The sequence below is a fragment of the Microtus pennsylvanicus genome, chromosome 5, assembly GCF_037038515.1.
Source record: "Microtus pennsylvanicus isolate mMicPen1 chromosome 5, mMicPen1.hap1, whole genome shotgun sequence".
Taxonomy (NCBI): domain Eukaryota; kingdom Metazoa; phylum Chordata; class Mammalia; order Rodentia; family Cricetidae; genus Microtus; species Microtus pennsylvanicus.
Genome location: NC_134583.1, coordinates 16,148,632 through 16,171,252, shown reverse-complemented (window position 1 = coordinate 16,171,252; position 22,621 = coordinate 16,148,632). Strand labels below are relative to the sequence as shown.

General features: G+C 38.9%; 1 protein-coding gene across 4 annotated transcripts in view; it reads left to right on the top strand.

Annotated features, from left to right (window-relative positions):
- Positions 1 to 17,978, top strand: part of Mms22l (MMS22 like, DNA repair protein) — a 110,641-nt gene extending 92,663 nt beyond the window's left edge. For all 4 annotated transcript variants that reach the window (XM_075971305.1, XM_075971304.1, XM_075971307.1 and 1 more), the window contains 6 exons: positions 336 to 505; positions 3,341 to 3,552; positions 12,309 to 12,472; positions 14,691 to 14,787; positions 16,339 to 16,506; positions 17,681 to 17,978. In XM_075971305.1, the coding sequence (XP_075827420.1) occupies positions 336 to 505; positions 3,341 to 3,552; positions 12,309 to 12,472; positions 14,691 to 14,787; positions 16,339 to 16,506; positions 17,681 to 17,762 (893 nt within the window). In that variant the 3' untranslated portion in view covers positions 17,763 to 17,978. The remainder of the gene's footprint in view (positions 1 to 335; positions 506 to 3,340; positions 3,553 to 12,308; positions 12,473 to 14,690; positions 14,788 to 16,338; positions 16,507 to 17,680) is intronic.
- Positions 17,979 to 22,621: the final 4,643 nt, after the last annotated feature.

The following is a 22,621-nucleotide window of genomic DNA, read 5'->3' as shown; positions in this document are numbered from 1 at the left end:
ATTGCCTGCATCTCACCATCGCTGTTTCTGTGCATTCTTCCCCCTTTTCCCTGGTTGATAGTCTACCGATGACCCTTCAGGGCTCATCCCTATAGTTCCTACTTTTGCTACATCCCAAGTAGACTTTGTCTTTGCCGTGCCATTGCATTTCATTTGTACTCTTTAGTGAAGAATTAAATGAGTGCCTTAATGTAAGTCTTTTCACTCGGCATATGTTTCTTCCTGCTGTCTATTTTGACTTGTTGCTATAATAAAGTACATTTTTTACATAGAGGAGCAAAAATGTTCTGATTAGGAGATAATTGTAACCAAAGCTACTTTTCTTTTTTTATTAGGAATTCTTGTTAAGTCATGGGCACAAATCTTTGCCACCTCGAAAGCACAGAAGCTACTGTTTCGGATCATAGATTGTTTGCTGCTGCCGCACACGGTTTTACAGCAGGAGAAGGAGTTGCCTGCGCCAATGCTGACTGCAATTCAGAAGAGTCTTCCTCTGTATCTCCAGGTATACCCAGTGTATGAACTGCCTCAAAGCATGCTTCAAAATACAGATTGGAGAAATTGTGATCTCAAAAGTACTATTTGCATATAGCACATCCATTGAAAAGGTTTTGAATGCCTTTTGTGTTTGGCTTTGGAAACAAAGGGGAGAGAGGCAAATGTTCAAGAAGCTCGAGTTGGGAATGAAGGCAAGGAGTTCAAAAGGTTTCAGAAGCTCACTCAGTATTTTCCTTGGAGATCTTAGTTCTATGAGAGCCAAACTGGGGTGAAAAGGACAGAAAAGCAGCACAAAGAACTCTGGGTGTGAAGGCAGAATGCCTAGGAGTCAGAGGGCCATTCCTGTCAGAGTAACCTAGACAAGGTCAAGAGCTTTAAGGAAAAATCTAGCGCACTGGGGAAATACAAATCATTCTTCTGCGGCTGGAAATTCACATAGGAAGAGACATGTGATGGAGGGTTTTATATTCCTTGCCAAAAATTTGGATTCCATCTCATGCATGCACAATGTTGGTTGTGAGCAAAGAAGTGTGAGTTGTGCTTGTATTTGCGAAAATGATCTTGGTGTTGGAGTTAGATTTAAGACCTATGAGGCAGTGACTAGTTCATTGAAATACTCCACACGTTACTAGAAGGTTTAAACTAAGCAGTGAGATTAGAGCCTGTGCAGATGTCAGAAATGTTGATGAACTCTGATTAAAAATACAATACTAAATGTGGGAGAGAAACAGAAATGGATGCATTAGACAAGACTGATAGTGGCTGGAAAGTGCTGCTGGTAACTGAAACAGCCATGGTGACACATACCTGTAGTGCCAGGATTTGGGAGGCTGAGGCAGGAGTTCCTGGCCAGCCAGGAATATATATATAAAAAGCTGGCTTTAATAGCTTTAGTTTGAAGTGATTTGGAATGTGTAAATGTGTAAATAAAGATATCCCGTTTGCAGTCTGAAGTACTGGTCTCTTTCATTAGTGTGTGATACTGAAAGTTAGGCCTTTATAAATTTGAGATTCTCTAAAAAAGAGGCAGAGAGGAGCAGATTTTGATAAGTTAGCATAGACTCCCATGGTGGATTTTTTTAAAAGCAAAGTTTTGAGATTTCTAAGAAATTTTAAAGTAACTCTAATTATATGTTCATGTTTGTATGTATGTTAAAGCTGAGTGTGCCATCAAACTCAGTTGCATGGGAGAACAAATGTATGGAATGGAGTTGAGAGTACCAGGAAAGTCTGGATGTTTGTTCTATGTGGTCTTCTTAGAACTAGTTTACTTGTAAGTAGATGTTGCTTAAGATATAAAGTGAGGTTTTTCTTGAATTATCCATTTGGCAGAACTGACAGGAAGATGCATCTTTAATTTTTAAAGGTGCTCTGCTGTCTTTGGATCTGTGGATTCTGTCTGCCACCAACTTCTCGCTGTGCTTTTTCCAAAAAATAAAAAAAGCACACAAGACTGAGCAGGCGGGCTCTACCATTGTTCATTTTAACTATGTTCTTGCCTGTATTTCAGTGGCTCTATACTATTTTTCACTACAAATGAACTCCTAGAGTTTTTTACTAGATAAACATCCAATTATGGCTACAATGGAGTCCTAATAAACATGCAGAAAATTGTTTCTTCTTCTGAGGGAATGGATTTAATCATTTGTAAGTATTAAATATTGTTATGAGAGTATCTTGCTAACTTGCGTACATATGGAAGGGATTATATCAAGATACATGCAGCAAGATATTATAATGAGTTCTGGTGACTTCTATTAAGTTCTTAATTTCTTTGAACCTCAATTTCCTTGACTGTAAAATGGAAATATGATATTAATTCCTTTGTTCTAAAAATTGAAATGAAATGACTAAAGCACTTGGCACAGTAGCACATAGAAAAACTTCTAGGGAGGTGCTTATTCTTGGTCTAAGCATCAGCATCCTTCTCTTATTACGAGTTGTTAAAAAATGATCTTATTTCTTTGCATGGCAAATTTTCAGGGCAAATATTATATTCTTAGCCAAAATGGCTGAATGATACCTCCCCTACCCAGCTGTGCCTCTGTAGGATTAACAGTCCACGCTCTGAGGGGCAGGATTTTATTCTTTTATCTTTTGCTTCCTGATACACTGAGCTTTGGTTTAAATCCTTTGAAAAATACTGTTGGCACATGTATTTTATAACTTAGTAATGACGTGGGTATGTAATTGATGATCATGGTAGTCAAGTGTTGTGTGCAGGAGGACGAGAGGAAGAATATTCCCTTTCTCTTCCTGAAGGCTTACCTTCATTTCCTTTGGTCATGCCTCTACAACATATGTTAGATTATGTTAGATTCCACTACCATATATACTATCCCAACTCAACTCTAGAAAGGCCATGTTTGCCTTACTTATTCATGATACCTGAAGTCCTATTTAATGGTAAGAAGGTACAAATTCTGCCATGAATACTAACGCTGAAGAACATATTAGTAGGTTCCTAAACACTATTTGAAACTTTGGACTGGCTGAACATAGAGGACAATGAGGAATACTGAGAACTCAAGAACAATCGCAGAGGGTTTTTGATCCTACTGCACGTACTGGCTTTGGGGGAGCCTAGGCAGTTTGGATGCTCACCTTAGGAGACCTGGATAGAGGTGGGCGGTCCTTGGGCTTCCCACAGGTCAGGGAACCCTGATTGCTCTTTGAGCAGATGAGGGAGGGTGACTTGATCGGGGGAGGGGGAGGGAAATGGGAGGCGGTTGCGGGGAGGAGGCAGAAATCCTTAATAAATAAATAAATTAAATAAAAAAATTAAAAAAAAAGAAACTTTGCCTTTTGACATTTCTCTTTTTGCTTATTTTCCCTTCTATAGGGCATATGTATTGTGTGCTGTCAATCTCAAAATCAAAATGCCTACTTGAATCAGTTGCTAAGGAATGTCATTGAGCAGTATATTGGAAGGTTTCTCCCCACCTCACCGTGTGTTTCAGATCTTGGACAGCATCCTGTTCTTTTGGCACTGAGAAGTCCAGCCTCTCTTCCAATGATGACGTCCCTAAGGAAGCACATTGTCCATGCCATAAGGTAATACAGTTATTACAAAGAGGTGTATGTAGAAGTTATTAATCGCATCCAAAAATAATTCATACTATCTCAGAAATATTAATATCCCTCAGTATTGTAGTAGCTTTTTTTTTTAATATTTATTTATTTATTATGTATACAATATTCTGTCTGTGTGTATGTCCGCAGGTCGGAAGAGGGCACTAGACCTCATTACAGGTGGTTGTGAACCACCATGTGGTTGCTGGGAATTGAACTCAGGACCTTTGAATGAGCAGGCAATGCTCTTAACCTCTGAGCCATCTCTCCAGCCCTGTAGTAGCTTTTAAAAAACTTTTTTCCAGGAAACATTAAGAATTTGTTGCATCAGGAAGAAGAAAACAATGTATTATATCTTAATTTCAATAAAGATATATTTAAAAGTTTGTTTCTTAACATCTAGTAGTGTTCCACAGCACAGCTATAACTGCTTGCTCATTTTTGTAATAGAAGAGACATCTCTCTCTTTTCCTAGTTTTGTTATCTTACCCCTCTAGAAATAAAGCCCACATAGCACTTATATAAAGTCTTTTTGTGAAAATAAATTATCATTTTATGGAATAAATGATAGGAAAGCCACTGCTGATATTGTGACAGCTCTCAATGAAGAGTCCACCAGAATGTTTTTGATAGCTCCTGTGTGCTTTTAGATTAAAAAAATAATAATTTGTTAACATATTTGCTTTTAAAATTGTGTTAGTTTAACTATGTAACTGTTATTTTCCTTCTACACCTCCCTAAACATACATTTTTATGAGCTGGAGAGATGGTAGAGTGGTTAGGAGCACTGACTGCTCCTTCAAGAGGGCCCCAGTTCAGTTGCCTGCATCCACATGGCAGCTCACAACTGTGCAACTCCAGTACCAGGGATCTGACACCCTCACATAGAAACATATGCAGGCAAAACACCAGTGCACATGAAATTAAAAAATTTTTAAAAAGTTACTTTTTAAAAAAGATGCATTTCTATGGTTTTCATCACAATAGAAATTGTATTTTGTACAATATAGTTTGTAGCAATTACTCTACGAGAAGTAACTGAAAATATGAATGTTGATGAAGAATATGAAGTATGTTATTAACTTACTAATTATCTCAATTTTTTTGTTTTCACGTGTTTATTAGTCAGTTTTTTTATTGTTTTGACAAGACACCTGAGAAAAACAACTTAAAGGGAGAAAGGTTTATTTGGGACCCTGGCTTTAGATCATTGTTGGCTTCACTGCTTTTAGGTCTGTTTGTGCAGAGGAGGAAAACAATGACAAAACAAGCTCACTCACTTCCCTCTGGGAAGCAGAGGGCAACATGAACAGGGTGAGGGAACAAAACACAGCCCTTGAAGTGCACACCCCAAATGACCTACTTCTCCTAACTAGACCCACTTCTAATATTTCTGAGACCTTATGACAGCATTACCAGCTAAGGACATAAGCTTTTGGGAAACACTTTGTCACTTGTTGGTAGGTCCAGTGTGTCACACAGGATTAATATAAATCACAATAAACATTAATACCTAAACTATTTCTGTAGTAACAAGTACACAGTCCTTTTAATTGTTTTTATTGATATATATTTCTCTATTCCCCTCACTTCCTCTGCCCCCCCCCCCCAAGCCACTCCTATGATCCTCATGCTCCCAATTTACCCAGGAGATCTTGTCTTTTTACTTCCCATGTAGATTAGATCCATGTATGTCTCTCTTAGGGCCCTCATTGTTGTCTAGGTTCTCTGGGATTCTGAATTGTAGTCTGGTTTTCCTTTGTTGTATGTCTAAAAGCCACTTATGAATGAGTACATATGATACTTGTCTTTCTGGGTCTGGGTTACCTCACTCAATATGATGATTTCTAGATCCATCTTTTTGCCTTCAAATTTCAAGATGTCATTTTTTTCCCCGCTGTGTAGTACTCCACTGTATAAATGTACCATATCTTTATCCACTCTTCAGTCGAGGGGCATTTATGTTGTTTCCATGGTTTGGCTATGACAAATAATGCTATTATGAACATAGTTAAGCACATATCCTTGTGGTACATCATTTGGGCAGATACCTAAAAGTAGTATTGCTGGGTCTTAAGGTAGGTTGTTTTCTAATTTCTGAGAAATTGCCATACTGATATCCAATGGCATTGTACCAGTTTGCACTCCCATAAGCAATCCCTTTATCCCACATTCTCTCCAGCAATAGTTCTCATCAGTGTTTTTGATCTTTCTCTGATGCAAAGATGCAAAGATTTGCATTTTTCTGATGGCTAAGGATGTTGAGCATTTCCTTAGGTGTCTTTTTTGATGACCAGCCCTCTGTCCAATGTGGGGTTGATGAGGATCTTTTTCCATTTTGTAGGCTGCCGTTTTGTCTTATTGACAATATCTATTTCTTTACAGAAGTGTCTCAGTTTCATGTTGCTTTTTTAGGTCTCAATTATTAATTGTTGCTCTCAGTGTCTGTGCTATTGGGGTTATATTTAGGAAGTAGTCTCTTGTGCCAATGCGTTCAAATATACTACCCACTTTCTCTTCTATAAGGTTCAGTGCAGTTGGCTTTATGTTAAGATCTTTAATCTATTTGGACTTGAGTTGTATGCATGGTGATAGATATGGTCTACATGTGATATCAAGTATGCCACAGCACCATTTGTTGAATACTCTATCTTCTTTCCATTTCATATTTTTTGCTGCTTTGTCAAAAATCAGGTATTCATAGGTGTGTGGATTGATATCCTGGTTTTCGATTTGGTTCCATTTGTCCTCCTGTCTGTTTTCAGCATTGTAGCTCTGTAGTAGAGTTTGAAGTCAGGGATCATGATGCCTACAGAAGTTTTTTTATTGTACAGGATTGTTTTGGCTATCCTGGGTTTTTTGCTTTTCCATATTAAGGTGAGTACTGTTCTTTTGAGGTCTGTGAAGAATTTTGCTGGGATTTTGATGGGCATTGTATTAAATCTATAGATTGCTTTTGGTAAGATTGCCATTTTTACTATGTTAATCCTACATACCCAAGAGCATGGGAGATCTTTCCATTTTCTGGTGTCTTCTTCAATTTCTTTCTTCAGAGAATTAAAGTTCTTGTCATTACGGGTCTTCCACTTGTTTGGTTAGAATTACTCCATGATATTTTATGTTATTTGTGGCTACTGTGAAGGGTGATGTTTCTCTGATTTCTTTCTCGGCCCATTTATCATCTGTGTACAGGAGGGCTACTGATAATCTTGTATCCTGCTACATTATGGAAGGTGTTAGAAGTTTTTGAGAAGTTTCTATGAGGTGCTGAGAAGAAGGTATATTCTATTTTGTTTGGATGGACTGTTTTATAGATGTCTGTTAAGTCCATTTGAGGCATAACATATGTTAATGCCCTTATTTTTCTGTTAATTTTCTGTCCTGAAGACCTGTCCAGTGGTGAGAGTGGGGTGTTGAAATTTCCCACTGTTAGTGTGTGGGGTTTAATGTGTAATTTAAGCTTTAGTTTTGTTTCTGTTACATATGAGGGTGCCCTTTTATTTGGGGCATAGGCATTCAGTATTGAGATTTCCTCTTGATTGATTTTTCCTATGACTAATATAAAATGTCCTTCTTTGTCTCTTTTGATTGATTTTAGTTTGAAGTCTATTTTGTTAGATATTAGGATAGCTACACCAGCTTTTTTCTTAGGTCCATTTGATTAGAAAATCTCTTCCCAACCCTTTACTGTGTTTTTAGGGTTAGGGTGTGATTTTTGTATGCAGCAGAAGGATGGATTCTTCTTCAGATGGATTTGTATCCAATCTGTTAGCCTGTGTCTTTTATAGGTGAGTCGAGTCCATTTTTGTTAAGGGACATTAATGGCCCGTGATTGTTCATTCCTGTTATTTTAGTTTTTGTTTTTGCTGATGTTATTGTGTGTGTTTTTCTCCTTTGGGATTTGCTGCTTTGTGATAATCTATTATCTGTGTTTTTGTTGATGTAGCCAACTTCCTTGGGTTGGGGTTTTCATTCTAGTACTTTGTGTGTGGCTGGATTTGGTTGCTAGGTATTGGATAAATCTGATTCTTTCATGGAATGTCTTGTTTTGTCCATCTATGGTGACTGAAATTTTTGCTGGGAATAGTAGTGTGGGCTGACACCCATGGTATCTTAATGTCTGCAGAACACTTGACTAGGACCAGGCTTTCATCATTGCCATTGAGAAGTCAGGTGTAATTCTTATAGGTCTGCCTTTATATGTTACTTGGGCTTTTTCCTTTGCAGCTCTTAATATTCTTTCTTTATTCTGTATGTTTAGTGTTTTGATTATTATATGGCAAGGGGACTTTTTTTTATTGGTCCTGTCTATTTGGTGTTTTTTAAGCTTCTTGAATCTTCATAAGCATATCTTTCTTCAAGTTAGGAAAGTTTTCTTCTGTGATTTTGTTGAACATATTTTCTGTGCCTTCGAGCTAGCATTCTTCTTCTATATCTATTATTCTTAGGTTTGATCTTTCCATCATGTCCCATATTTTCTAGATATTTTATGTTAGGCTTTTGTGAGATTTAATATTTTCTTGGACCGATGAGTATATTTCCTCTTTTGTATCTTCAGCACTTGAGAATCTCTCTCCCATCTCTTGTATTCTGTTGTTATGTTTGCATTTGTGATTCCTGATCGTTTTCCCATATTTTCCATTTCCAGAATTTCCTCTGTTTGTGTTTTCTTTATTGTCTCTATTTTAGTTTTCAAGTCTTGAATAATTTCTTTCATCTGTTTGATTGCTTTTTCTTCGTTTAAAGGATTTGTTAATTTCTTCCAATTTTTTGTTTGTCTTTTCCTCTACTTTGAGGGAATTTTTTATTTCCTCTTTAAGGGCCTCAAACATTTTTCTAAATTTATTTTTTAGGTCATTTTCTTCTGCTTCATCTATATTGGTGTGATCAAGTCTTGCTGTTGTAGAACTACTGGCTTTTCATGGTGTTGTGTTACTCTTTGTGGTGTAAAGTATGTTGCCTTCTTTTTCTCTGATTGGTGCAGTTGGGGCTGTGTCTGTGGTGATCATCAAAGGCTCAGATGGTTTCTTGTAGGGGTGCATTCAGGGCCACGGTTCCAGTCACCTGGTAGGTCACTGGGCCAGCTAAGCAGCAGACTAGTGTGAGTTCTGGTCATTTCCATTCTTCATGGCGGTCACTTGGGTGTCTCCAACGGTGATTATGTGGGACATCTTCCACTTTTGGATATTTCAGCAAATACATATTTTAGTCATGAATTTCCTTTATTATAAACTAGAGCTTCCTTTATACTGTTGTTTAGAGAATACCTGAGATACTTAGTGTTTCATACATGTTGACATCAGGTCATAGAATCTTATTTTGTATTAAAAATAATAAAAAGGACATGGTTAGAAAGTTTGCTGCTACACAATATTTTCCAACTCCTCAGCACTGAACCCAGCAAATGTGTGGAGTATTCTTGGAAGTTTCCAAAACATAAGATTATCTTTTTTCACTCTTAGTGACTTGCTGGTGCAATGTATGATTCCCAAGTAAGGTATTGGTGTAGACAGCTTGATGGTTCTTTAGAAATGACTGTCTGAAGGAAACATGAGGATTTTGCTAGGATGGAAGATAAGCATAAACCAGATCATTTTGAATTATTTTAGAGGACTTTCATTCAACAAAGGGAATTGTTATATTTGCTAGATAAGATAACTAGTTGTTTGGGGGATAAAGTTAACTTTTACTGAGATGCTTGAAGAATATTTCTCAGAATATTCTAAATATATTTTAAGTATTCTATTTTTAGAATATTCTAGGGTATATTTTCTTGATTTTTATCCTTGAAGTAATGAGAAAGGTACAATGCCATCAAACTTGGCCCAAGTGTAGAGCAGAGAAGGTATGTGTCATTTCTATAGAAATAATGCAGGGGTGGGGATGGTTTAATAACACTCGCTCTCCACCTTTAATTCCTTTTTATGCAAAAAGATTTATTTTTCACATATGTGTGTCAGTTTTGCCTACATGTATGGAATTGTACCGTGTGCATGCCTGGTGCCTGTAGAAGGTAAAAGAATGCATCAGAAACCCTGGAACTGGAGTTTTGGATGCTTGAAAGCTGCCCTGTGGGCACAGAGGCAAATTCAGTGTCTGTGCAAGAGCAGTAGGTGCTCTTACCTGTTGAGCCGTCTCTCCAACATTCGTTTCTTAGGATTCTTTTTGTTTGTTTGTTTCCTTGTTTTGGTTTTTAACTAACCCTCTATATCCTTTAGCCATAACATTAGAAGATTTGGTAATAGAAATTATCTTCCCCTGTCTTCATGTAGTGATTAAAATTATCATACTGTCTGTTAAAGTTTTGGTATTCTATGAGACTAGATTATTGGTATGTAGTATTAATCAGTTTCTATGTTGAAACACCTTCATTTTGGTCTCTCTGTCTCTCTCTGGTGGGTAGGTGGGTGGGTGGGCCAGAGGACAGCCTCTGAGGTCTTTCTTTTGTTGTCATCACCTTGTTTGTGAGATGCCCTGTACTGCTGGGTTAGACTGCCCAGCAGCTGTGTTGGTGATCACCCCGGGAGGTCTGTCTGGCTCTCTCTCTGTATTGCTGAGATTACAAGTTCAAGCAGCCATGCCTGGTTTGTTTTGGGAACTGAACTCAGGCCCTTATGATTACAAGGCAAGTTTTACTGACTGAGCCATCTTCCCAGCTTTGACTTGATCTTTATAATGATCTGATGTAATTATAGAATTCTGTTTCTCATACATTCCTAGAGTCGTGTTACTTGGGCCAGAAACTATTGTCTTTGTTCATTCCCATTTCTCTTATCACATTACACCATGGTAATCACTACATCTAGTCTTTCTTCTAAAACTAAAACCCTCTTGCCCCTTTCTTTCTTTTTTCTTTTTCTTTTTAGTACAGGTCTCATAGTGTCACCTTGCCTGGCCTGGAGCTCACAAAGATCCACTAGTTTATGCCTCCCGAGTACCTGGATTAAAAGCGTTCCACCAGTTTTGCCAGATTAGTTTTGACATTTCCCTGCTCCCAAACCTTCGCTGACTCCTTTCTCCTGCACTCATCTTTCTGTTGGTAGTGTCCCTGTCCTATATATGCCCCACTGACCCTGGCTTAGTTATTGCTCTCAAGATGCTTTATTCTTCCCTATATTATAGCTTTGTCCATGCCGGTCTCTTCATTAAAATGTCATCCTCAGCACTCATACCCACTGTCCTGCATGCAAGCTGTGACTAATACCACAGGGTAACACATGTGTTTTTGACCCAATTTTTAGGTTCAGAATAGTAATCTGTTATTACATTTGAGATATTGCCTTGTTTACTATAAACTCCATGACAAATGGGGAGGTGAATTCAAATCATAAACCCAAATTAAGCCCCTTGGTTAGTATCCTAGCTGTATACTCAGATTTCTGGTTTACTTCATATGTAATTAAGGATGGCTTTTATTCTTTATGTATTAGATTCCGGCTGACTAGAAGGGTGACTAAGTTTTTGTTTTCAATATTCAATAATAAGTAGTGTTGGGCTCTTATGGTTCCCTCCATTCTGCACCTTCCTACTATGTGATCTGTTTGAGTTAGGGCTTCTCAGAATCCCTGACAATTCTGTGATGATTCTTTGTCAAAGTCACATATATTAAAATTGCCTCTTTATTGGCACAACTAACTTCTCCACTAGATGATGAGGCTGTTGTTTGTTCTTTTTCACGTAATTCTATATATGCTTATTTTTACATTGTTCCTGGTGTTCAGTATGTACCAAATTAATGTTTATTTGGGGCATTAGTAATTCTGCACTGCACAGAACAAAACACTGCCTAAGATGGTTGTAGCAAGGATGTTAAATTTGTAGGAGTCACTGTGTGTTGTGTGTGGGGAACTAGAGTGATTGATTATGTAGTTTCTTGAATGAGTTTATAAGCCTTAGTTGTTTTTGTGTTCCTTTATGTTTACTTGTAGACTTCAAACATATGTGTGTGTCAGTTTTGGTTGAATAGTGTCTGGGGCTGGAAACGCACCGCAGTGGCAGGAAGCTCGCTTACCATGTTCAAGGTTCTCAGTTGATCCCAAGCACCAGTAAAATGAAAACTATCATATGGGGATGTTAAGTATTTTTTGGCCAATTTTCATATCATCTAGATATTTTAAAGAAACTCAATACTTTGACACTTATTCATTTTTTGAATGATGAGCAGGACCAGTTCTAAGTTGTTGAGTGGGAAAATGAGTCAAAAAGGTTGTTGAATTTTGATGTTACAGTTTATCATGCCTGGAGAGAAGATATTCAATCTTAAATTAGTTCTTTAAAGTTCCTAGCGAAGGAAAAATAAAGCTGGAATGGGAAGCTAATTCCTAGGATTGTCCTTTTATTTATTTAGAAACGTAAGACCCCTCCTAAATTCTAAGTAAATAAATTGAGGGGAGATTTGTTTATGCAAATTTGACATTAGAGGAAGTGTTGATTCCTGGTAAAACTGATAAGGGATATGAGACTTACTTGGGAAATGGAGAAAACAAGTTAGCAGTTAGGTTTGGTTAAGTTCATTTTAAGACGAGATTGCTTAAGACTTTAAAATCTGTACTAGGTTTTAGAGCACATAGCACACCAAAATGCTCCGCAAAGTTAACACAGTAAATATACATTATTTTAAAACTATACTTTATCTAGGGATTGAATTTTTCCAGTGTCTTTAATATGCATGGCATTTGATTCTGCTCAATTGAAACTTGAAATAGAAGAAAAGTAAAATAAAATTTGCTTGTTTTCAGGAAATCCTATCTTGAGTTCAAAGGGTCCTCACCCCCTCCTCGATTAGCATCTGTATTGGCCTTCACCCTCCAGCTCTTCAAGGAAACCAGCTTGGGTGTTTGTGACCTTGAGCTACTCCTTCCTGGCGTCTTAAAATGTCTGGTGTTGGTCAATGAACCCCAAGGTTAGTCGGCTCAGTCTTGATCGCCAGCATTTTTTATGTATGAGTTCTTTCACATGGATTAGACTCAGAGCTGTAAAAGGTACATGGTCATTCTCCATCCCTTGGTGTGAGTCATGGCTGGTGTGGGGGGAGAGGGGGGAGGTGTTCAAATACTGGCACACTTCAGTCTTTTTAGTTTAGGTTTTTTGGGAGAGGAGTTGTATCAACCTGTCCCCTCCTTGAGGAAAGTAATTTATGTAGGGGTACTTCCTTTGTCAGGCTAATTAACTTTAAAAGAAAAAAATGTTTGTGCTGATTTACTCTGATGTCACATGACACTTGTCAAATGTCAGGAGGTAGGAGGTCAGTGTAACCTCTTCTCCTTAGTTTTCTGCTAGAATACCCGCGTGTGGAAGGCTCCTTGAGCAGCCCCTTTCCTTTCAGTCTCCTCAGTGTCACCTTGAGTGATCACTCTGGAGTACGCTCTCTAGTCCCCACCGTAACAGGCTTTAGTAAGTTTGTGCAGACCGCAGAACAGGAGTCACAGTGCTGGCTTGACTCTGGTAGGCCATTGGCCTCTTGGTCCTGGTTTTTGTGCAGAGGTGTGTGTTGTGTGTGTGTGTGTGTGTTATAATGTGGACTCTGAGGAACCTGAGGGCAGTGCCTAAAGTGATGGTGGAAAGTGCAAATGATCTTTGCATGTTCTGTTGTTCCTCAAAAATTTATGCTATTTTCGACTGCTCTCCGAGTCTGGGAAGAGTGATTTGTTCCATTTCCTTAGTGTACTATGGCTTGGCAGGAGGACATGCCCTGTGGTGGCTTGAGAGAACCTGGATCTTTAGAATAGAAGCATTGTGCTTGTTAAAGCTCGCCATGGAGAAGTGCAGTGAGAGCCTTGCACTTCATCAGCCAGGGTTTCCTCACTCGGTGCAGTTGTCGTGTAGCCATGGTTTTCTTCCCTGTGCTTTCACCTGCATGTTGTTAACAGCAGGCCTACAACTCTAGATGGAAAATCCTGAAAGGCAGAGTTCAGACGGTTTAAATTATATGCCATTCTGAGTAGCTTTATCCAGATTGAATTCCACAAACTCGCAGAAAACACGCCTCTGAGACAGAAATAGATAAGCTTCCTTACCCAGGGAACAACAGGTGATAGCTACAGGGTAGGGCTTCCTTTTGAGATAACAGAAGGAGTGTGAAGCTGACTCTGGTTACACTTGCACAGATCTGACAATACTAACAGTCCCTGCTCTGTATGTGAGGCATCTGCTTCCACACACTGTGACAGTCAAGGTGGTGCTTTAAAGCAAATATGATTATTCAGTGGGCCCAAAACAGGAGTTTTATACCATTAAGAACGTAAGTTTTTCACATAATTGCTCAGGGCTGAGTTACTCAGCTTCACAGTACCTTAATAAATCAACTTTAAGTGCAAGAAGGTTGACTTGCCCCTGTTTTGTAAGCTTCAAAGTAAATGACCATTTTACACACACACACACACACACACACACACACACACACACACACACACCCCGTATAAGTTGGTGATGAGGCCTTGATCGTGATGAGAATACCTGAAATACCTGAAGGCAGAAACTGTTCATCTGCAGCAGTGGAAACAGTGGAGGGAAGAGGCACCCACTCCTCTGTCGCACCTTGGGCTGGCCACCCAGCATTTAATATTTGAGCCTGTGGCACATTTAAGATCCAAATCACAGCAGCATGTTTGTGCTATATATATATATATATAGGCACAGTGTTTTAAGAATTTGGTTAAATAAATAATTAATACAAATATTTGGCTCATTTTAAACAAAGGAACATTATTGCTTGGTCTAGTTTGCTACTTAAAGATTTGTAAGGGGTGGAAGTTATGTGCCTGTGAATTTGAAAATAAAATCAATATGCTTGTCTATAAATTCATGTCTTACAAAAGGCTCTCTTGTCTGTATTTATCTGTAAGATTAGGATAGAAAGGGTTTTTGAGTATGGATACCTTTCTAAAGGGAAAACATGTCTTCATTTGTATTATTTCAGCTGTGACACTCAAAATAGATTTTCAAACTTTTTAAGTATTCTTCCGAATAAAACAAACTTATAACTCTTTTATTTTGAAAATTTATAAAAAGCATGTACCTATTTGAAGAAAACAGTGTATTTTTCTAAATCAAGAGTGTTAAGAATGAGGATCCAGATGGTCAGCTCAGACACACTGTGTAATGCTATCATTTTCTCCTAGTTAAAAAGCTGGCCACAGAGAACCTGCAATGCATGATAAAAACCTGCCAAGTGGGGTCAGAAGGAGAACCTGCCACCCAGCTGACTTCTCTGTTTAGGTAACTGGAAAGCATGCCAACTGGCAAGTAGAGGGTTGCCAGCCATTTGACAGTCAACATGCTTTTTAAACAACTAATTATCCCAAACATAATGTGTTACTACTTGTTTACAGTGTTTCAATTATAGTATTTGGGACAGTGGTTTTGTTACATTGTGTTGTTTTATTGAAAAATAAAAGTGCCAAGGAGAAGGGTAAGTTAACTGACTTGAAATTACTTATGTCTTCAGTAAGAAAGAATCTTGAACGTGGTTAAGAAGAAAAAGTAAGATGCATAAGTCTGGAAAATATGTGTCCCTGCTCCTCAGGGTGCTGTAAAAATGCCTGCCCTTGGTCTTTTGACTTGCTTTAAACATTGAAGCTTCAGAAAGCTTAACTGGGAAACATGGACTCTGTAGGGGTAGAAGGTATTCTTAGCCACATTCCCTGAGCCCTGAGACTGAGTCTCAGTCTCTCTCTCTCTCTCTCTCTCTCTCTCTCTCTCTCTCTCTCTCTCTCTCTCTCTCTCTCTCTCTCTCTCTCTCTTTTTTGTTCCCCGAGACAGGGTTTCTCTGTGTCACAGTGCTGGCTGTCCTGGAACTCACTCTGTAGACCAGGCTGGCCTCACAGGCACAGAGATCCTCCTGTCTCTGCCTCCAAGTATTGGGATTAAAGGTGTGTGCCGCCACCACCTGGTGTAGAGTCTTTATTAGGGCAGTTTCTTTGTGCCATTTTTCTCAGGGTCTCTACCAGCTTAGTTTTATGTCACACATCCCTACCTTGCCACCACACGACATGACCATCACACGACATGCGATTTGAGGTGTGTTTTTTCCCTCTCGTCACATGACTGCACTTGTCTACTGTTTCTGGTTCATTTTGATTGTCATCACCTTATGCTAGTGAGTTCATGAAAATTTCAAAACCTTGGGAAGAGGGAAAAGAACGAATCTTTGTATATATGATTTATTAAGGTACATGGCTTTTATTATATTGATTGAGGAGTGTAGAAATTTTAGTGGTCAAATATATGTTTTTTTTATTTATGAAGAATGTCTATTCATAATATCTCTTGTTCATTTAAAATATGTATCTTATGAATATTTTCTGTCCCTATACTGTATTAACTAATACAGATGTTTGATGTGCTGAGAAATAACAAGGAAACTTGACTGTGCTAGCTGCCTTCCACACTCCTCCCATTCCAGTTTGAAGTGGAGAATATCATGGAAAGTCCCTAAAATTCATTTTTTTCCCCTACCTGATTGTCCTTTCAATTATTTTTCTGCTAAGTGTCACCGAGCTGGTCCTGGTGATACTCACTTGTAGTCCCAGCATTCTAGGTGACGGAGGAGGAGGACAATGAGTTCTAAGTCAAACCAGACAACATGAAACTACCCTACCTCCAAAAGTTAAGAAACAAACAAGCCTTACCAGTAGTCTGCGTATAGATTCTTACTCAGTCTTGATGAAATGATCCTTGTTATGTTCAGGTTAAAAGTGATTATGATGTATATAACTGGCCCAAGGAATTGCCTGAGGTTGACTCTTAAATGGCCTGTTTTGCTTTCAGGCAGTTCATCCAGGACTATGGTGTGCAGTACAGTTACCAGGTGTACAGCATCCTGGAGATGGTGGCAGCACTGAGTGCGCACATTGTCATCCACTTGGTTCCTACCCTCACTCAGTCTCTGAAAGATTCAGAGCTGAAATGGGGCTGTGGCAGGAATATTGCACAAAGGTATGTTTGATAATTAGACTGTTTTGAGTACCATACAATTTGTGTTTTCTCTTTTTATTAAAATGACTTATTTCCCATTTAGAAAAATAGGATATTTTAAGATGAAGAATGCTTCAGTGCTGTGACTGTTATCAGCTGTGTAATCCCTGCCTGAGCAGTAGCGTAGCTGGATGGGTCACGCATCATTTCCAGTTCCTGCAGGTGTGGCCGCCTCAGAGCTGCACACCTCAGTGGTGCTTATCTTTTCAAAGCAGTGTCCTTAGGAAGAGATGGATTTGAAAGCTTCCAGTGGCTTGTCTTGTGAAATCTTATTGATTATAACATTAGCTAATTAGTAGACTCCATCTTTGCAGCACAGGAGATGAAAACATACTCTTGCAACACCGTTGACATAGTTTCTGAGCTCTTTCATGAAAACCTTTCATGGAGTCTGTGAACTCCACCCAGGGGCAGCCTTTGCTAATGTGCTCCTCTGTGTGGCCACGATACTCACAAAAGGACTGGTTATAGAGATTCAGAATCCCATAGGTATTTAGACTAATGAAAGAACTTCATGGCAGAATATTTCTTAAAGCATTTCAACTGGTGAGCGCTATGTTAATGAACCGTAAAATTTCGTCACTGTGGACCCTGCCTCAGCCTTCACTCTCTTTTGGAGCCGGGGCCCAGGAGAAGCATGGCTTACCTGTATCACCAGCTACATAAACCCTCTCTTTTCTGTAAGGAAAATGTAAATCCAAGTACCACAAGTACTACAGAATATTAGAAACAGCATTTTATTTTCAAACTGCAGCTCAAGTAAGGAGAAGAAGGTAAAGAAATAGGGTATTGCTGGTGTTGTGACACTGATCTTTCTTCTGGTTGTAATGTTCCATGTTTTTGTTGGTGACCCATCTCCCTGTTGTTACTGTGCCATCCTTGTCCTTACGCAGTGTACCACGAGCACATTTCGTCATAGATGGACATTTTATTATTTCAGATGGTTAATAAGCTCTCACATCATTTTGCCTTCATTTTGTACGTATAAGTCACTCTAAAGACTGAATGGATTCCAGCACCTGAGTTTACTCATTGCAAACATGAAGCATTTTTTTAGAGTGCTGTGCCATGTTTGCTAGGTAGGTTAATAGACGTTTATAAATACTTGAGTGTTTTGTTTTTCTTTTTTTAACAGGGAAGCATATAGCAAACTTTTATCTCACCTAGGACAGGTGGGACAGGATGAGAAACAGAGACTGGAAAGTGATAAAACATGATGCTGCTGCACCAACTTCCTGTCTGCGTCGTCTCTAAAGCTGCTATGTGGCCCCCCAGCAGGGATTTAATTAATTGTATAATGTTGTATCACAAATAATTTTTTTCTCCTGCATGTATAATGTATATAAATAAGGAATGAAGGCTTATTAGTAATTGTGTAATAGGATCCTGGAACGTGAAGAGATTTTTAACTAAATTAAAGACTTTTCAAACCGAACAGCTTTTCTGTGAATGAGTATTATCCAGTTCATACCATAACCTGTTTAGCTGCTGGTTTGTTCTGTTAACTTTCTTATCTTTTTGTGTTCACGCTCCTTTTTCTTTCTGGCCTGTTCTGGTTTGCTGTTTGCAGGAAAGTATCAGGATATGGACTGTGGGGTTTCTTTGTTATAAACCAAAGTTAGCAAATAAACATTTACAGCACGTGTAAGTGGCAAGTAAGGTGTGCTCGGCTCTCTGGAGTCACTGTTCTGACTGAGGACCATGCACACCATTTGTTAAAGTTTTAGAGTACACCAACAGTATTCATCTGTACATTCTGTAGATTGCTAGGGTTTTTTCTCTCTCCAGCTTCCAGAATTGTCATTAAAAGTCTTCTCAAGGGAGAGGAAATATAGAAGTTAGAGAAATGATTAATATTCTACAAGCATCTTAAAACTACTAGTAAAAAAGTCTGTTCTCTTGTTCCTCTTCCCTGTCTCGTCTGCCTGATTGCCTGCCTTCTCATGTCCCACTCCAACAGGGCCTTCCTCCCCACCCAACAACATCTAAAGTATAGAAGTCTGAGAAGTCAGCTGTCTTGTCTCCTTCATCTTATAACTTAGTAACTTAGGAAGGCTGCACACCTCACCTGCTGGGCCTTGTCCTGACTCGTTTCTGTAGTAAGCATCACTAAATACAAGGAGTTCCATCCAGTCCTACAGTTAAGGACCTACATTAGGCAAACCAGGTGCTCGCTCAACTAACCATTCTTCATGGACAAAAAAAAAGATTAGTAAATCTTTTTCTTTTTAATTTCACAGTGTTATAGAAATCCATGGATAATACCTGTAAAAGGTCTGAGTTGTTTGAGTTTATAGATAGGACTACTGTGTTATTTATAACAATGTATGGTGATTTGAATGACAATGTCCCCTAGATGCTCATGAATCTGAACACTTAGTCCTCAGTTGGGAGGTTTAGGAAATGTCCCGAGAAGTGGCTTTGGGGTTTAAAGATTTGCCCCACTTCAGGAAGGGTTGGTTCTCTGTTCCTGTTCAGAGTTCTGGATGTGATCGCACATCTTCCTGCTCTGCTGCCATGCCTCCCTTGATGGAACTATAATCCAAAGTGAACTCCTTTTGAAGCTACTCTTTGTCATATGTAGAACAGCAACAGAATCGGGGCCAATACAGTGTGCCTTGTGGGTTTTTTGTTTCTTTGAGTTCTAAATTATAAATGAGGGATTCCAGGATGTTCCCTTCCCTGCAAAAAAGTTTGGTTTTTGTTGTTGTTTTATGAATGTTTTAACTTTGATTGTTTTCTTTTGAGGATTGATTATTATTATCATTATCATCATTATTAATATAGTGTTACCTTAAGAAAACACTTCATTCTTTTAACTCAGAAGAAAATACTGAAGATACTAAGGGTATAGCTCAGTTATAGAATACTTGGCCATCATGCAGCAGGGCCCTGGATTGGGTCCCCAATTTACTCATAAAAACAAAAAAAGGAATGATTTTTAAAAAAATTAAAAAGTTTTTTAAAATGCAGTCAGCCTTCTCGAGTGCTTTCCCAATTTGAAATCCAAATGTGTGTGTTACTTTTAAATCATCAAATGTCCAATTGTTCTCTATCATCATTTCCACCAAGTGAATGCAAGGCTGTGAATTTTCTTTCCACGTGTTAGTGACTAACTTTTCTAATGCCATGTTGCACTGTTGGCTTTAGCAGCTAAAGCACTTTGACTTCTTGTCAAAGTGAACCTGGCCTTTATTTAACCTAAGCCATCTCTATAGCCCAAGAGTTGAGCTCTCTAAGGCAAGCAAAAAAAGCTCTTAAAGGGGATTGAGAATATAGCTCAATGGTTTGTATAATGGTTTATATAAGGAACTGGGTTCAATCCCGTGTGTGTGTGTGTGTGTGTGTGCGTGCGCGTGTGCATATATATAAATATAACGTAATGTAATGTAGCATAACATGATATGGCATGTCAGAAAGAGAGATCTCCTTTTCCCAAGGTAATCTGCAAAGGTATTTTACAGATCAGGTGTCACCAGTGGCTTATGCTTGTAATTACAGAACTGGGGAAGCTTGTTCAGGAGGATTGTCCCTAGATCTCAACCAGTCTGAGCTAGAATGGGAACTGCATCAAAAACCAACAACAAAAAAAAGAGAGAGAGAGAAAGCAAAGGGATATGTTTTAGAGCATGTGTCATAGAGTCAGAGCTGTTAGTTACAAATTTCAAGCATAAGTACTAAACGTAGTTAAAATTTTTCCTTGAAAATAGCAAGTGATGAGTCCACAGGTAAAGTGCTTACCCTGCAGACATGAGGACCTGAGTAAGAGAGGAGCCTGGGAGCCTGAAGTGAAGGGGACGGGACAGGGCTGGGATCCAATCCCTGGAGCTCAGGAGCGAGCTGTAGGTTCAGTGAGAGTCTCAAAAATGAAGGTGGAGAGCCTTGTTGAAGAAGGCACCCACCTGCCTCTGGTCTTCACAGATGCTATGTGAATCAATACCATGCTCATAAAATGCTTTTCATTTTAAAGTTTTGGGCTTGTTTGATCCAAGATATCTTTCTTCTCCTGCTGAGAATGGGACTTTGTTTATACAGATTTGTGTCCCCTCTAAGATGCTTATCTTCAGTGTCCCCTTCCCTGTATAAAGCCTCAGTGACTCTTCTTCACTTGGTATTCTACTCATGCCTCCTTGTATGCCTGAGCTTTACTTGATGACTACTTTCTTAAAGCCTGTGGTGGTTTAAATGAGAATGGCCCCATAGGTGCCTTCCTGTCTTTGAACACTGGTTCCCCTTTTAGTGGAACTGTTTGGGAAGGATTAGGAAAGATGGACTTTTTGAAGGAGATATGTCACTGTGGGTGGGCTCTGATGTTTCAAAAGTACATGCCAGGCCCATTCTTGTGCTGTCTCTGCTTGCTACCACATGCTATCATGATAGTCATGAATGAAAGCTTCAGAAACTGGAAGCAAACCCCTAATTAAATGGTTTATTTCTAGAGTTGCCTTTGTCACAGTGTCTCCTCATAGGACTAGAATGATAACTAAGCCCATTTTCCTTAAGGCTGCTTGTGTTCAAATGTGCTCTCTTTTTTCATGGTCTTTGGCTTCTCTCACATTTGAGTTCTATCTTTTCAGTGCCCTCTTCAAGAATGTGCCCTCTTTCTATAGACATTGTATTATCTTAATATTAGAAGTATTCTTACTTTAAAGTCAAAATAAGTTCATTTCAGTTTTCTGTAAAACTCAAATTTGACCATATCTTGACCCATTTTCTGGAATTTTATATATTTCATACCATATATCCTGAACTCCACCCTGATAGGATATTCTGCCAAATAATTTGAGATATTAAGCCAAGTTCCTACATATTCAAAAATCCCTCCAACCCTTGAAACCTCCATAGCTGTTCAGTTTTGGGGCTAATGTAAGCCCCCACTTTATCCTCTATTCAGTGCTGGTTATTTCAAACTCCACTCTAAAGAGACAGCCTAGTCTGAGAAAATAAAGCTTGCTTAATTTGACTAAGAATTTGGGTAATGATCTTTATTCTCATTTGTTGGGACTGACACATTTTTGGGGTGTAAGCTATGCCCTTCATCTTTCTTGGCATCCCATAGGCTCATATCCCTGTCTCTTAATATGTGTGTAGTGCTAATTTTTTCCCAACCTCTTTAGTCCAGCGCTTTGAAATCCCAGGACAACATGACAAGCTGCCCTTGTCACCTGTTCTCATTTTCTATCCAAGAGAACACTATTTTCCCAAGTTAGTGTAGCCGTGGAATCTCAGAAACATCTTAGGTCCTTTTTTCTCCTCATTTTTATAACCAGTAGACTCTTAAATGAACCCCTCCCCCTTTACAATTACTTGCGACCAGTTATTTTTTTCCTCTCAGGCACCGAAAACTGTTTCCTTATCTCTGGTCTGTGTTTCTACAGTGTGTCCTACAAGCAGTTCTGAAACGACTGTTCCTTCAGTACCATGTCCTTTCACCGCTGCTCTGCTGCAGGATCAACTGATACATTAGACATCAGTCTGATCACTGTATGTCACCTAAGTGGACTGTTTCTTCTTCTTGTTTTAGCCTTTGATATTTCTTACATGAGAACAATACAATTTTATCATATCAACCCTTCCACTTTTCTCCAGTTTTCTTCCATTTTTCTCCTCCCATGGTCCCCTCACATGCATTCTCCTCTCATGTCTTCAGTTTTAGATAAATACATAACACTGACACATACTGACTGGCTGACGTTACTCATATTCACATGGGTGTATGACTAACCACTGGAGCAGGGGCAGCAAACCAATAACCGTGTCACCAAAAAAAATTGACTCTTCCTGAGTAGCCTTCAGCTTTTGCCTGTAGCTCTTCAACCAGGGGTGTGGGCTTATAAGCCTTTCCACATGCATGCTAGAATGGGACTGTCTCACTAATGTGCAGTTTGTGTACAGACAACTACAGTCTTCCGAAGTCATGGGTGCAACATCCCTTTCATGTCCAAAAGATACTGAACCTCATGATATTTTTTTGAACTTCTGGCTCTTAAATTCTGCCCCCTCCTAGCAATGTTGTCTGAACCTTGGGCGTGGGCTTGTGTTATAGGTGTCCCATATGGAGAGAGGCACTCTAGAG